This window comes from Meles meles, chromosome 12 (assembly GCF_922984935.1).
Source record: "Meles meles chromosome 12, mMelMel3.1 paternal haplotype, whole genome shotgun sequence".
Lineage (NCBI taxonomy): Eukaryota > Metazoa > Chordata > Mammalia > Carnivora > Mustelidae > Meles > Meles meles.
In genome coordinates, this window is record NC_060077.1 from 72,389,936 (window position 1) to 72,403,415 (window position 13,480).

General features: G+C 38.2%; 1 protein-coding gene across 2 annotated transcripts in view; it reads left to right on the forward strand.

Annotated features, from left to right (window-relative positions):
- Positions 1-13,480, forward strand: part of ME2 (malic enzyme 2) — a 77,513-nt gene that overhangs the window by 26,102 nt on the left and 37,931 nt on the right. For both annotated transcript variants that reach the window (XM_046024483.1, XM_046024482.1), the window contains exons 2-3: positions 1,195-1,314; positions 12,234-12,367. In XM_046024483.1, the coding sequence (XP_045880439.1) occupies positions 1,207-1,314; positions 12,234-12,367 (242 nt within the window). In that variant the 5' untranslated portion in view covers positions 1,195-1,206. The remainder of the gene's footprint in view (positions 1-1,194; positions 1,315-12,233; positions 12,368-13,480) is intronic.

Genomic DNA, 13,480 nt, shown 5'->3' on the forward strand with positions numbered 1-13,480 from the left:
CTTGATGTCCTTGTAATTATATAGATTTTTTGTTTTTGCGGACACATTTATGCATCACATTTATAGGAAATATCCAGAATAGGTCAGTCCATAACGACAGAAAACAAGTTGCTGGTTGCGGGCACTGGAGGAGGGAAATAACTGCTGAAATGGGTAGTGTTTCCTTCTGGGATGGTGAAGATGTTTTGGAACTAGGTAGAGGTGGGTTGTACAACATTATGGATTTTCTAATCCCTCTCAATTGTTCCCTTCGAAATGGCAAGTTTTGTTGTGTGAATTCACTTCCATAAAAATTAACTTAAAAAAAATCTCACTGTAATGGTTTGCTGCACTCCGTATACAAACTTTGATTTCTAAGCAAATAAAAATTCCAGTAAAAAACTTATTGTGGGATAATTGCAATGATTTGTAATGATTAAGATAAATGGGCTTTGCACGTTCATTTTGGGTGGGAGAATTGATATGCAGAAGAATCTATTGTTTTCTCATTTTAAATATTTAATGTGCCATGTATTATGTGGAGTTTTCCATTTTGAAAAATTTCCATGTGTCTGTGATGGTCGTGAAAAGGCAAAAACATGTTTTCTAGCCAATTTGCATGTTTTTTATATTAAGTAACAGGTTTTTTGAAAAGAAAAAATATTTAGTATATTACCTTTAAACACTGACTATATTAATACATTAAAATTATTTGGCTAGATTAAGAGTTTGAATGGCTTCTCTTCTTCTGGATGTTTATGCTCCAGGCTTTCCTGGTAACTTACTTTTCCACCTTCAACCTAAATTCCCATAAGCATTTAATGGACCATACCACATGCCTTTGTTTATTAGATGTTACCTTGTTTCTTAATTGCTAGATTTCTTTCTTTCTCTCACAATCAGGAGATATATACCTTGCCACACTTGTGGCTTAGAAAAAGAATAAGTGTTTAGCACACTGTAGTATACAGTACATACAAAATAGCAATGGTGACTAACCAGGGACTTAGAGCATTGTCAGGAAAAGTCAGTTGTTGTCTTCACCCAGTTACTTTTTTACAATGGTTACAACGCGTAGAAACATAAATGTGCTTTGGTAAAGCTTTGTCAAGTGTGGAAAATTAAGCTTTCTGTATCTGCTTTTGAAAACTGATGCGTGATGTGCATGCATTCTGTAATGTGTTTCTCATCCGTTATCTGATGCCTTTTCCCCAGGTGAAAGGAAAGATGTTGTCCCGGTTAAGAATGGTTGCTACTCCCTGTACTCTAGCATGTCGTCATATGCACATAAAAGAAAAAGGCAAGACACTCATGTTGAACCCAAGAACAAACAAGGTTAGTAACATTAATACTAACATAACATTTTCTCTCTTCCTGGTAAAGGTTTGATATATTTTAGGCTGATAAAGTATGAACTTTCTAAATTTTGTAGTTTTATACTAAAACTATTCAGAGGTATTTGTTCTTTCTGTATGACTTCGCACTTTTCTCCACATGGCAAGAATCACAGCTACTTGATGGGTCTGTTTCACCACTCTAATTCTACTACCAGAAAAAGATTGACTTTGTTTCCTGGTTTCAGCTCAGAAATATCCGTAGAATAGCCGTCTGCCCAGAACTTTCGGGCAGTGGGGGATACTTAAATTTACCCAGTCAAATCTAACTGAGCCCTTGAAGATGGGGCTAAAATTACAAAATGAACTATTGTCTAATGTCTGCACCTCTACCCAGCTTCTTGGACACAGACCATTGCACACAAGTTCTTTTGCCCATTAATCTCACAGTACTGCTTCATGGTGGAGAGACTTCCAGCCCCCTCTTTATACTCTTGGGGTGGAAGTGATGCATTATTGATTCCTAGTCTTGCCTTTACTCCATGGCCAAGCTGTGTTCAGGGGGCAAGTCCCTCTCTATTTTCTAGTGGTGATAGTAATTAGTAAGTACATGTATTTCTAGAAAGAGATTTCTCACCAAAAGCTTGTAAGAGGATACACTGAGTTCATTGTAATGGGTGAAATTTACCTCTTGGGAATAATGCATACAGATTAAAGTATGATTTATTTTAAAACAACGGTCATCAGAAATTTGCCAATGCTCTTTATTTCCCATGGTGGGGGTTGAGGATAACTAGTTGTACAGTGTGATATGTTTTGAAGGATTTCAAGCCTACAAAGGGAAATTGACCAGGGGTCCCCCAGACTGCCTTATTTTTGCATTTTTGGTACCTTAGACAGAATGAGAATTCAGCAGGCAGTAGTGAATTGAATGAAGCTTAATGAAGGATATTCTTTTTTTTTTTTTTTAAAGATTTATTTATTTATTTATTTATTTGAGAGAGAGAGAGATCACAAGTAGGCAGAGTCAGGCAGAGAGGGGGAAGCAGGCTGCCTGCCAAGCAGAGAGCCGGATGCAGAGCTCGATCCCAGGACCTGGAGATCATGACCTGAGGTGAAGGCAGAGGCTTAACCCACTGAGCCACCCAGGCGCCCCTGAAGGGTATTCTAATGCTCTCATTTTTGCCTCACTTCTCCAGATCTTGCTTGCTCTTCAAGATGCAACTCATTCAAAGTCCAGTTCTCCTGTAGTGATATGCCATATGCCATAAACTGGAATACTGGCTCCCTTCTCTGAAGCCCTATAGCAGTTTAGGTTTTCCTGTTCCCGTAGCAAGTAATCAACGTCTTGCTGTGTGCTTCCTTTCATGCCTTAAGTTGTCATTGAAGTAATTGTTGGTATTTACGTTTTCATGAACTTATATTTCTTACCTGTATTTCAGGTTCCTTTGGGTCAGGGACTATTCAAAATTTTATGTTTTTTTTTTTTGTTTTGTTTTTTTGTTTTTTTTCCATTTTATTTATTTTTTCAGCGTAACAGTATTCATTGTTTTTGCACAACACCCAGTGCTCCATGCAAAACGTGCCCTCTCTATTACCCACCACCTGTTCCCCCAACCTCCCACCCCTGACCCTTCAAAACCCTCAGGTTGTTTTTCAGAGCCCATAGTCTCTTATGGTTTGCCTCCCCTTCCAAATTTTTTTTTTTTAATAAACATATCATGTATTTTTATCCCCAGGGGTACAGGTCTGTGAATCGCCAGGTTTACACACTTCACAGCACTCACCATAGCACATACCCTCCCCAATGTCCATAGCCCCCTCCCCCTCTCCCAATCCCACCTCCCCCCAGCAACCCCCAGTTTGTTTTGTGAGATTAAGAGTCATTTATGGTTTGTCTCCCTCCCAATCCCATCTTGTTTCCAAAATTTTATGTTTTTTTTTACAATGCCATGGGCATAGTAAATATTTGCTAATTATGTTGGTCTTACTTTATTTTTATCATTAAAGAAACTACTTAAAACGTACTATGAGGGAATTGTGAGAAATTTTTTAAGTAGTTTAAGTGGCAAATTAATTTTAAGGAGGAGGGTAGTCTAAAATGCATCACAGTACTTCTGCAAAGATAGTAAATCTAATGCTGCGGGCCTCTGAGATCTCGCCAGTTGGATGGCATCTGTAAGGTTACCTCACTGAAGGATAATTTTTGGAAACCCCTTAAACATCAGGAAGAGTTTGTTGTGTGTGTTTAAGAGGGAACATAATTCCTGATTTGAGGGTCTTGAAATCTTTGGGAACTTGAAAGACATCAGGTTTGTGCTTCAAACATCGTATGCTAAATGTTTTAAGAATATATTGCTGTAGGGGGCGCCTGGGTGGCTCAGTGGGTAAAAGCCTCTGCCTTCAGCTCAGGTCATGATCCCAGGGTACTGGGATCGAGTCCTGCATCAGGCTCTCTGCTTTGCGGGGAGCCGGCTTCCTCCTCTCTCTCTGCCTGCTTCTCTGCCTACTTGTGATTTCTGTCTGTCAAATAAACAAATAAAATCTTTAAAAGAAAAAAAAAGAATATGTTGCTGCTACGATTAATAGAATAGTAATTTTAGACAGTATTATCTCTCTCTATCAAATAAATAAAATATTAAAAAAAAAAAAAAGAACATTCAGTGTGGTGCCTCCATCACCTGAAATGGAAACCCAGAAGCCATTCCACAGTCACAGCCCCCTGTCCCCCCCCCCACCGCTATCTTCTCAGCCCCTGGCAACCACAAATCTGTTTTCTCTTCCTATAGATTTGCCAATTCTAGTATGAATATGAAATTCTTAATGACATTTTTAAAAAGTCCTTATACGTTAAAGGATTGGACATCATCGTGCCAGGTTATATGCAGGTGTTCTGGTGCACATTTGAATTCACTAGCCATGAAACTTTGGGTCTTTATTTAACCTCTCCAGATCTCAGTTTTCTCACTTAAATCATGTAGGTGATACATTTTGAAATGTTCAAAAGGCTGTGTGTGTGGAAGGTTGGATTTCCCCTTCTCTCTTCATGTTTATTTGGTAACTGTTTTAGATACCTTTTTGAACCTCATCTCTGCATCCTGTCCTGTAAGAAGTATGCACTTTCCAGTTTGTACCTGGAGCTCTGGCGTAATGGTTCTTGGTTCTGTGAGGGTTTTTGTTTGTTTTTAACTCCCCTGGCTACACCTCTAATAGTAAACTAATTCAAAATTTTCTTTTTTTATTTGCGTAAGTAACAATTACATTACAACTAATAAAAGAAAGAAAGATCACATTCCTACCGTCCCAGTATATCATCTGTTTTTATTTTGCCAAAGCCCCTTAAAAGTATATTTACTTTGAAGATCATAGGATACAATTTTACATGCCATTTTCCTACCGGGAAGAGTATTTTATAAATAATCTCTATGATGCCTCATAAGCCTTCTATATATGGCTGCATCACAGTCCAGTAGGTAGGTCTGGACTCACAGAGACCGAAGAGAGACCCAGCTTGACCCTTACAGGCTGCGTGATCTTCAGTGTAGATACAACCTCCCAGATCCCAGTTTCTTCATCTAAACTGTTGTGGAGAAAAAGGAATATTGTAAAGCTACTTTAGGCACTGTAAATTCTATGTAAGTGTGAGTTACTCCCTTCAGGGGATGTTTTATAATTTGGTTAGTCATGATGCTATTGTTGAATACTGTTTTCAGTCTTGACATTATGCATCGTTAGTTACTATTTAGCAGTTTTGTAAGTAGGTATTTGGTGACTTCTTAATTCCTGAAGGTTTATTCTAACACTTAGGGAAGCAAATAGAAGGGGCTTTTTCTTTCTTCCCAGTATGTTTACCTGTATATTCAAATCTAGTTAATGGATTTTTATCAGTATTGGCTTATGTGAAGAAATTGAGTGTGTCTAGAGGAAAATAGCTCAGGGGATATTTCAGGATCAGCCAAAGAAGACACACTTCCACGCTGCTAAACGGGACGGCATTGCTGTGGCATAGATGAGAAAAGGGCAGACATGATGAAATAGGTGACCCGGGGAGATGGAGGAGGAGGAAAAATGGACCGGTAAAGAACTGATCGAGGCGTTCATTTGAAGCTAATGTCATCTTTGTGGGCTTGCTTCATTTGTTAATACCAGGCTAGCAAATTTAAGCATTTGATCAATTACTAACTTAAATACTTACTATATAAAACTGTTTTTAAATCGTTTTAATTTCTACCCTGCATTATAAATAAAATGCTTTCTTTTTTAACTTTTTTTTTTTTTTTAAGTAGGCTCCTCACCCAACGTGGGGCTTGAACTCATGACTCTGAGATCAAGACCCAAGCTGAGGTCAAGAGTTGGACACTGGGACTCCTGAGAGGCTCAGTTTGTTAAGCATCTGACTCTTGATTTCTGCTCAGGTCATGATCTCAGGGTCATGCAGTGGAGCCGCATGTCGGGTTCTGTACTCAGCTTGGAGTCTGCTTGAGATTCTCTCTCTCCTGTCCCTCCCACTGCTCACTCACTCTCTCTCTCAATAAAGAAATAAATAAAATCTAAAGAATTGCACACTCAACTGACTGAGCTACCCAGGCACCCCAAATATACACTTTTGAGTGTCCCTTCAACCTAACTTTTGAGTGTCCCTTGAACCTCGATAGGAGATAGGCAGTGACACCTTGTGTAGCCAAGTCATTTACCTTTAGCGGTAGGGTAGGTAAGGCAGCGTTAAGTGAACTAATTTAAATCATTTAAATCTAAATTTTAGGGGTACCTGGCTGGCTTACCATGTGACTCTTGATCTCAGGGTCATGAGTTCATGCCCTGCATTGAAGCACCCAATGCATTTAAGCTTACTTAAATAAATGGGTAATTTAATTTAAAAAAATAAAGTTTAGCTTTTCCACTTTAGCCTTGTACTAGAGTGGGAAAAGGAAGTAAGGGTGACAGTTTGGGTTTTACTTCTTTTATATAGGGCACCTGGGTGGCTCAGTGGGTTAAAGCCTCTGCCTTCGGCTCGGGTCATGATCCCAGGGTCCTGGGATCGAGTCCCACATCGGGCTTTCTGCTCAGCAGGGAGCCTGCTTCCCTTCCTCTCTCTCTCTGCCTGTCTCTCTGCCTACTTGTGATCTCTGTCTGTCAAATAAATAAATAAAATGTTAAAAAAAAAACTATTACTTCTTTTATATATCCCAGCCTTAGGTGAAATCTTAGGAGGAGAAAGATGAGTTGCAAAGATTTAGAGATTTCAGTCTTCTCCCTTTCTCCTTTTTCTAGTATAGCTAAAGGTTTGTCAATCTTGTACATCCTTTCAAAGAACCAACTTTTGGGTTCACTGATTTATTTTTCCAGTTGTTTTTTTCTGTTATCTATTTCAATTATTTTCACTCTGATCTTTTGTATTTCCTTCCTTTTTACTTCAGGTTTAGTTTGCCTTTTCTCTCTCCTGCTAGTTTCTTTTCTTTCTTCCATTTTTTTTTAAGATTTTTATTTATTTATTTTGAGAGAGAGAGTAAGAGAGAGCATGAGCAAGGTGAAGGGCAGAGGGAGAAACAGACTCCCTGCTGAGCAATGGGCCCAATGTCGGACTCGTTCCTGGGACTCCAGGATAATGACCTGAGCTGAAGGTAGACACTTAACTGATTGAGCCAACCAGGTGCCCTCCTCGTAGTTTCTTAACGCATAAGTTTAGATTATTGATTTGAGCTCTTTCAACCTTTTTGGTGTGGGAATTTATACCTATGAATTTCCTAGTAGGCATTACTTTCACTGCATCCCCATAAGTTTTGGTATGTGTGTTTTAATTCATCTCCAAGTATCTTCTAATTTCCTTTGTGATTTCTTCTTTGGTCAGTTGGTCATTTTGGAGTGTGTTGTTTGAAATCCACATATTTGTGAATTCCCCAAATTTCCTTCTATTACTGATTTTTAATCTCATTGCATTATGGTAGGAGATCATATTTGGATTGAAATCCTTTTAAATTTATTGAGACTTGTTTTATGGTTTAAGACTATGTTTTATGTTTAATTCCATGGGCACTCAGTTTGAAGGATGTGTTTCCAGCTGCTATTGCGTGAAATATGCCATACGTGTCTGTCAGGTTTAGTCGCTTTATAGTGTTGCTCAGGTCTTCTGTTTCCTTTTGATTTTCTGTGTAATTATTTTCTCCATTATTGGAAGTGAGGTATAGAAGTCTCCAACTTGTCTTTTTTCCTTAGATTCTGTCAGTTTTTGTTTCATGTATTCTGGGCTTTTTTCACAGATGCATATATATTTATAATTATTACATCTTTTTAATAGATTGACCTTTTTATCATTATAGAATGCCCTTCTCTATGAACAATGTGTATTTCACAATCATCTTGTTTGTTATTAATTTAGCCATTCCAACTCTCTTTGGGTTACTATTTACATGGTATATCTTTTTCCATCCTTTTACTTTCCACCTAATTGTGTTTTGAATCAACCTGTGTCTCCTGTAGACAGCATAAAATTGGATTGTGTTCTCCAACTTGCCAATCCATACCTTTTTTTAAAAAAAAGATTTTATTTATTTATTTGACACACAGAGAGAGATCACAAGTAGGCAGAGAGGCAGAGAGAGAGGGGAAGCAGGCTCCCTGCTGAGCAGAGAGCCCGATGTGGGGCTCGATCTCAGGACCCCGAGACCATGACCTGAACCAAAGGTAGAGGCTTAACCCTCTGAGCCACCCTGGTGCCCCAATCCATGCCTTTTTATTGTAGATTTTTATCCATTTACATTATATAGTGGTTGATAAGATATAAGTTATGTCTGTCATTTTGCTGTTGGTTTTCTAAATGTCTTGTCTTTCTTTGTTCCTCTGTTTCTCCATTGTTCCCTTCCTTTGTGTTAAACTATATTTTCTAGTATACCATTTTAATTCCCTTGTCATTTCTTCTACTGCCTTTTTCTGAATTATTGTCTTAGTGGTTTGCTCTGGGGATGATAATTACCATTTTCATAACAATTTAATTCAGACTGAGTCCAACTTAATTTTAATAGTACATAAAAACTGTTCTCGTATAGTTCCATCCTTTCCTTTTGTCTGCTTTGTCATAAAAATTACATGTTTACATGAAAAAGTGCTCCACGTCACTCGGCATCAGGGAAATACAAATCAAAACCACAATGAGATATCACCTCACACCAGTCAGAATGGCTAAAATTAACAAGTCAGGAAATGACAGATGCTGGAGAGGATGTGGAGAAAGGGGAACCCTCCTCCACTGTTGGTGGGAATGCAAGCTGGTCCAACCACTCTGGAAAACAGCATGGAGGTTCCTCAAAATGTTGAAAATAGAACTACCCTATGACCCAGCAATTGCACTACTGGGTATTTACCCTAAAGATACAAACATAGTGATCCGAAGGGGCACGTGTACCCGAATGTTTATAGCAGCAATGTCTACAATAGCCAGACTATGGAAAGAACCTAGATGTCCATCAACAGATGAATGGATCAAGAAGATGTGGTATATATACACAATGGAATACTATGCAGCCATCAAAAGAAATGAAATCTTGCCATTTGCGACGACGTGGATGGAACTAGAGCGTATCATGCTTAGTGAAATAAGTCAATCGGAGAAAGACAACTATCATATGATCTCCCTGATATGAGGACATGGAGAAGCAACATGGGGGGGTAGGGGGATAGGAGAAGAATAAATGAAACAAGATGGGATTGGGAGGGAGACAAACCATAAATGACTCTTAATCTCACAAAACAAACTGGGGGTTGCTGGGGGGAGGTGGGATTGGGAGAGGGGGAGCGGGCTATGGACATTGGGGAGGGGAGGCGAACCATAAGAGACTATGGACTCTGAAAAACAACCTGAGGGTTTTGAAGGGTCAGGGGTGGGAGGTTGGGGAACAGGTGGTGGGTAATGGGGAGGGCACGTTTTGCATGGAGCACTGGGTGTTGTGCAAAAAGAATGAATACTGTTACGCTGAAAAAATAAAATGGAAAAAAAAATTACATGTTTATACATCGTTTGATCATCAATACAGATTTATAATTATTTCTTTATGTAGTTGTCTTTTCAGTCAGGTGGGAGAGACAAAGAGCTACAAACAACAACAAAAAAAATACATTCATACTGACTTTTATATTTACCTATATGGTGATCTTACCTGTGTTCTTTATTTCTTTGCGTAGATTTGAGTTACTCCCCAGTGTCTTTCTTTCACCCTAAAGGACTCCCTTTGATATTCCTTCTGGCCTGCCAACAATGAGTACTCTATCTTTATTTGAAAACATCTGAATTTCTTCTTCATTTTTAGATAATTTTGTAAGGATTTAGAAATTCTTCATTGACAGTATTTTTTTTTTCCTTTAAGCACTTTTAATATGTCATCCTACTGCGTTATGGCCTCTGTGGTTTCTGTTAAGAAATTAGCTGCTCCTCTTTTTGAAGCTCACCTGTGCATGTTGAGTGACTTCTCTCTGCTTTCAAGTTTCTTCTTTTGGCTTTTAATAGTTTGAACATGATATTTCTAGATGTAGATCTCTTTGAGTTTTTTCCCTCATTGGAGCTGTTGAGTTTCTAGGATGTGGGTTTCTTCTAGGGGTAATGTTTCTCACCAAATTTGAGAAGCCTTTGGGCATTACTTATTCAAATATTCTTTTGTCCTTTTCTCTTCTTGCCTTCTGGAACTCCTATTACGCATACATTGGCACACGATGATGTCCCAAAGGTCTCTGAGGCTCTGTTCATATTTACTATTGCTTTTTCTCTCTTCTCAGACTGGATTATCTCAACTGACTTTTCTTTATGTTTGCCGATCCTTTCTTCCACCTGCTCAAATCTGCTGTTTAGTCCCTCTGAATCTTTTTATTTCAGTTATTGCACTTTGAATTCCAGAATTTCTATATTTGGTTCTTTTTTTATATCTCTTCATTGATATCCTATAGTTAGTGGGATATCATTCTTGTACTTTCCTTTAGTTCTTTAGATATGGTATCCTTTAGGTCTTTGAATATATTCAAAATCACTGAAGTCTTTGTTTAGTTAGTATAATGTTTGAGCTTCCTCAGGGACAGTTTCTATGAACTAACTATTCTTTTTCCTGTGTATGAGCCAGACTTTGTCTTTTTGCATGTCTTTCAATTTTTTGTTGAAAACTGGACATGTTCAATAATGTGACTACTCTGGAAACCAGATATTCCTTCCAGGGTTTCTTGTATTGCTATTGCCTATTTAGTGACATTTATGAACTAATGCTTTTAAGGTGTGTAAAGTATACTTGAACTATATAAAATCTTTATCTTATTTTGATATGTCCACTAAAGTCTGCTTTGTTGGCCTAGTCATCAACTAGTAATTAGAGACTTAAATACCTAAGGGTTCTGTGTACATTTGGGGGCATGTCTTTAGTACTTAGGCAGCTTACAACTACACATCAGCCTTCACCTCCTGCTTGCACAGAGCCTCAAGATTACCAGATGTGGGAGCTAAGGGCCTTCCCAAGTCTTTCGGGACTTGCCTATAGCTCCTGGTGATCATCTAGATTCTTGGGAATATTTGAAGCTTTCAAATTCCCACCCACTCTGTGGACATTTTGTTCCTCGGCTTTTCCTTTTCAGCTTTTTGGTTAGCCTATTGTTTCCCTCAGCTGTTATCCACTGCCTTAGGCAGCTGCCATGTTAAATAATTACTTCTGATTATTTTCAACAAGCTCTTCTGGAGAAAAACCTGTTCACACTGGGTGTGCAAGTGGGGTTGTCCACTAAACCACCAGACAGGTCAAATAATGACAAATTTCCTGAGTATGGGACTGTAGAATTATCTCCAACCTCTCTTTAGTAGCTGCCAGGCTCTGTTTTTCAAAGCTTATTGTTTTATAATGATTGCTGTTTTCTAGGCTACTGTGGAGCTGGGGAGGGAAGCATAGAAATAAGGCAAATAAAAATGTCATGAAGCTTGCTGTTCTTATGGGAATTCAGCTGTTTTTCTTGAATAAAATGTTCCCTGATTACTGAAGCCTTTGATTAGTTTCCAGAATTCCAAAGAAGTTTATTCTGATGGCCAATGTTCTTACCGTTTTTATAGAGGAAAAGATTTGTGAAATCCTTGCTCTGGCATTTTCACTGACATCACTTCGATGAAAAGAATTTAACAACTGAATATCAGAAATTGGAAAGTATTTTCTTATGACATAGGTTAATTCTTTCCTAAGTACCATTGCTTCCTTTGCTCTCTTTAACTTAGCCTCTCCTTCTAGTTAGGGTAGCTCTATCATCATTGGTCTGTGTTCTTTCAAGCTGTATTCTGTTAATTTCATTTCTAATGTATGCATGTATCTGTGTATATGTACTTTATGAGGGTTTTCTGAACATAACAGTCAACAGTGAGTGTGTTTGCTTTGCAACTTGCTTTTTTTCCTTAACTATGTGTCTGGGAGGTAATTGTACATAACCGGATATCTGTGTTTAAGTGTATGGTATTTCATGGTATGGAAATACCATAGGTTCCTTAACTGTTCCATAATTGATGGGCTTTTAGTTAGTTTGTAGTACTCAAGAAAACTAGAAACAGTACTGTAGTCTTTTTGTATAATTGTCTTTATTTTATGTATGAATATTTCTCTAAGATGGCTGTCTAGATGTAGTGTATGTGCATTAAAATTTAAAAATATTTTTAAGGTGTGTTTTAAAAAACTTAAATCTGTTTAAGCTTTAACTTTTAACTTTTAACCATTGTTCCAGCAATGGTATGTGAGAGTAACTCTTTTACCACACGATTACCATTATTAGAGATGACCAGTCTTACAGGTTGTTGACAGTGTGGGCAAAGTGATATCATACTGATTTTTTAAAAATTTACACTTAAATTACATTTTGTAGGATAGCACCATTGCAACCTCAGTAAGCAATAATTTTTCATCCTTTTCTCCTTTTTAGGGAATGGCATTTACATTACAAGAACGACAAATGCTTGGTCTTCAAGGACTTCTACCTCCCAAAATAGAGACACAAGATATTCAAGCTTTACGATTTCATAGAAACGTAAAGAAATTGAATGGACCTTTGGAAAAGTAAGAGTTGATTAAATCTTTAGTTCTTTATTGATGCTCTGATCAGAAAAATTGGGAACATTATGGTTATAGTTGCATAAGAAATATGCAGTCTTATAATGAAGTTTGTGTTTTAGGCAGTTAACTTATTTTTATAATGATTATGTTTCCTTTATTTCACTGAATATTTGTATTCACTATGGTAAAATTTAGCAGAAATCTATTATTTATTTATTTGACACAAATCACAAGTAGGTAGAGAGGCAGGCAGAGGCGGGGAAGCAGGATCCCTGCTAAGCAGAGACCCCCGATGCGGGGGTTCAGTCCCAGGATCCTGAAATCATGACCTGAGCTGAAGGCAGAGGCTTAACCCACTGAGCCACCCAGGCGCCCCAGCAATCTCTTTTTTTAAGCCTAAAATCACAGAATATTTCAGCCTTGATTGGAATGTTAGACGCAGAAGCTGTCATCTGATTTGTACCCTTTCTCTTTAACAACTTTTATTAATCCTCTACTTTGAGTGTGTCACTATACTCGTCACTGAGGTTGTAAAGTAAGTAAAAGATAGGTGATCAGTTAATATGTCATTCAATCCAGGGGAGTGAAAAAGAGAAGTAACTGAAACTGTCCCAGGTGAAACAGAGTGTATTGCCACCCAGTAGCACACAGCCCTGCGTTCTAGGAGCTCATCAGTAGTTACACTGTGATCATCATCATACCCTATACTGCAGTGTGCAGCAGAGAAAAGGTACATGCAGAGGATATTCTGAACTTAAAAGAGTAACTAACCGAGCTTAAAGAGTACATTAAAGCTTCCTAGAGGAAGTGATGCCTGAATTCTAAACAGTACGTTACAAGGGATAGGTAACATGAGAAAGAAGGGCAATGTATTCTGCGTAGAGAGATCGGTCTGAATGCAGAATTAAAAATATCTTTTGGGGAGCGCCTGGGTGGCTCAGTGGGTTGAGCCTCTGCCTTCAGCTCAGGTCATGATCTCAGGGGCCTGGGATCGAGCCCCGCATTGGGCTCTCTGCCTGCCTCCCTGCCTACTTGTGATCTTTCTCTCTGTCAAATAAGTAAATAAAATCTTTAAAAATATATATCTTTTGAGGGTCGGCACCTGGGTGACTCAGT